Raw genomic sequence first — 2604 nt, forward strand, 5'->3', positions numbered from 1 at the left:
TATGTTCATTGTAGAATTCAGATTTTTAAAAAAGAAAAAGAAAATTTCACTTATAATACAATTGCTCAGAAATACATTTTATCCCATTTTGTACATATTTTCAGCTATCATAAGGTCATGGTCAGTTTGGGTGTATGTATAATCAAACTAATTCTTTTCTTCATTTCTGATCTACCAAAGTACATCGTTACGTGACAACATACATCTGTGGTCTATACCACCTTTAATAGTCACATATTATCTCATCCTGTGGATGCACTCCAATTTACTTATAAAATTCATTTCTATGAGTTCATCTTATTACATTGTTATGGTAAGCAGTGCTGAGAAAACTCAATTGTATGCAATTTATCTAATTATTTCATGAATATACTTTAGTAATAATAGAGTTGATGGGTAGAGGGAATATGTATTTTTAAATATGTGATAGTTATCACCAAACTGCCTATTTGAAAAGTGAAAAGCTACTTGAACTTAAGTAATTTAGAAAGATCACTATGTTTCAATGACCCCATGTCTTCACAAATGTTGAAACATTATTTTATTTCTCTTTTAATTTAAATTTCTTTTCTTACCAGAGACACTAAGAATTTTTTCCTATGTGTACTAGTCACATGTAGGTATACAAAAAGTGCTTTGTTCACTTTCAAATTATAGATTTTTTTCTTTGATGATTTCAAAGATTTCTCTGGAAAATGAAGATATACTTTCCCTTTGATATATATATATATGTTGTAAATATTTCACTAGAACATTTTCTTTTATTTTGTTAGTATCATTTTTTGATATACAGAGGATTTTGACTTTTTGTATTGCTGTCAACCTTCCGAATTCTTGCTTTTGAAGTCTTTGTCAACATAAAAAGTATCAATAGGCGGCTGTGTTTTCTTCCAGAACTTTTCTCATTCTCTATATTTAAAATTTTAACCTATATTTTATTTGAAACATATTTTTTGTGGTATAAAAATTGAGCTAGATTTCTCCAAATGCTTAACAGTTATTTATTTACCAGTTATGAGTAATTCATCTTTTCTACTAACATGAAATATCATCAGTAACAAGTTTTAAAGACTTACATATATATATATATATATTTGGGTGTTTGGGCATTTTCTGGGCTGTTCCAATCATTTTTCTGTCCTTTCAGCTATTAGTAAACAAATTAATTTCTGGATATCTAAAGCACATGTTGGTATCTAGAAGTGCAAATTTCTGTCTATTATACAAAATTTGTCTTAATTTCATCACAACAAAAAAACGCAGTGTGTGTAACCCCAAAAATTTAACACCATGATATTATTGGTTTATGTAAGAATGATAAATGTAGAATGACCACACATTTTGAGAAAATGAGTCTTTCTATTCAAGACCACAGCCATCTTCCCACTTCAAAGTTCCCTTCTAAGGTCCCTCCATAAAGACCCTACATCCATAGGTGTGCACTGCTATAAAATAGACATTGGATTTTATCTGAAGAGCTTTTAGCCCGCGAGTTGATCTATTATGGGATCTTTTTTCTATATTATGCACTTTTCTATTTTACATAACATTATAGTATAAAAATCTGAACAACAAAAATAAAATGCCATGTATACTTAATTTTATCTCTATTATTCACATTAAGTTAAATTCCTTTAAAATCAGCAGTAAAGTGCTCGGTAAAGGAATTATGAGTGCGTCCTAAAGTTTTCCTTACTGCTGCTCATCAAGTTCGCCTGGGTGCTAGGCCCCAGGTAAGGTCCCTACCGCCAAGGCACTGTGGGGCTGAGCCTGGGCAGGGAGGACAGCCCAGCACCCTCCATGATGGGAGGGCTGACTCCACCTGGCTGCGCCTGGGCAGGCAAGCCCTTCCCCGGGACCCCCCCATGGCCACTGGTCTCACAGTCCCCATTACCTGTTCTTTTTGTCTCTATCATTTAAGTGCCTTAAACTTTTCAAAAGAATCTCCTCCATTTCCTGCGCATCGCCTATGCTGGCAGCTCTGTGGATCTTTCTGAGATCTTTATCTCGGATGTGGTACCGGTTCCAAGAGGTGATACTATTACAAGCCTCAGGAGTGAGGCCTGTGTTGTTCTTCTGTTGGCTGGTTAGGGATCCAAAGGGTGACTTGCCCTTCCAACTCTCAAATCCAAAAATTTTCTTCATGTCCCAGTCTTTGTCGAGTCTATGAGCTTCAGATACACCTCAGCTCCTCTTCCCCTATTCTCCACCCCGGAGCTCAAATGGCGCTTCCAGATAAGCCAACCGTTTCTTGCCACAACATTCCAGCAGGGCAGTTTGGAGGTTTAGAATCTTTTAGCTACAAATGTTACCAAGCAATGCGTCTAGACAGGAGTGAGTGTGTGCTTGTCAGAGGCTGAAGTCACTGCACATGCGCACAGAGGCCCACCGACCAAGAGTACACAGAGCACGTGTGCAAGGCCCAGTCATCTCCAACCTTAGAGGTTGCTGGTGGGCAGCACCTGGTTCCCTTCAGATATCCCTGGAAGTTGGCCGAGTTTTTACTCTTTCACATGAGCCCTGAAATAGAAAACCAGATATATAAGAGGCAGAAATCTTAGGAGAAGCAAAAACCATAAATGAGAAAATAAACTTTACTTACCC

At 36.6% G+C, this 2604-nt stretch overlaps 1 protein-coding gene across 1 annotated transcript in view; it reads right to left on the bottom strand.

The window, feature by feature from the left end:
* The window catches only part of LOC105307144 (ankyrin repeat domain-containing protein 26-like), a 105352-nt gene extending 103207 nt beyond the window's left edge, over window positions 1–2145 (bottom strand). The window contains 1 exon segment of the mRNA XM_023524595.1: window positions 1895–2145. Coding sequence (XP_023380363.1) covers window positions 1895–2145 — 251 coding nt within the window.
* Between the last annotated feature and the right edge of the window lie 459 nt (window positions 2146–2604).

This window comes from Pteropus vampyrus, unplaced genomic scaffold (assembly GCF_000151845.1).
Source record: "Pteropus vampyrus isolate Shadow unplaced genomic scaffold, Pvam_2.0 Scaffold481, whole genome shotgun sequence".
Lineage (NCBI taxonomy): Eukaryota > Metazoa > Chordata > Mammalia > Chiroptera > Pteropodidae > Pteropus > Pteropus vampyrus.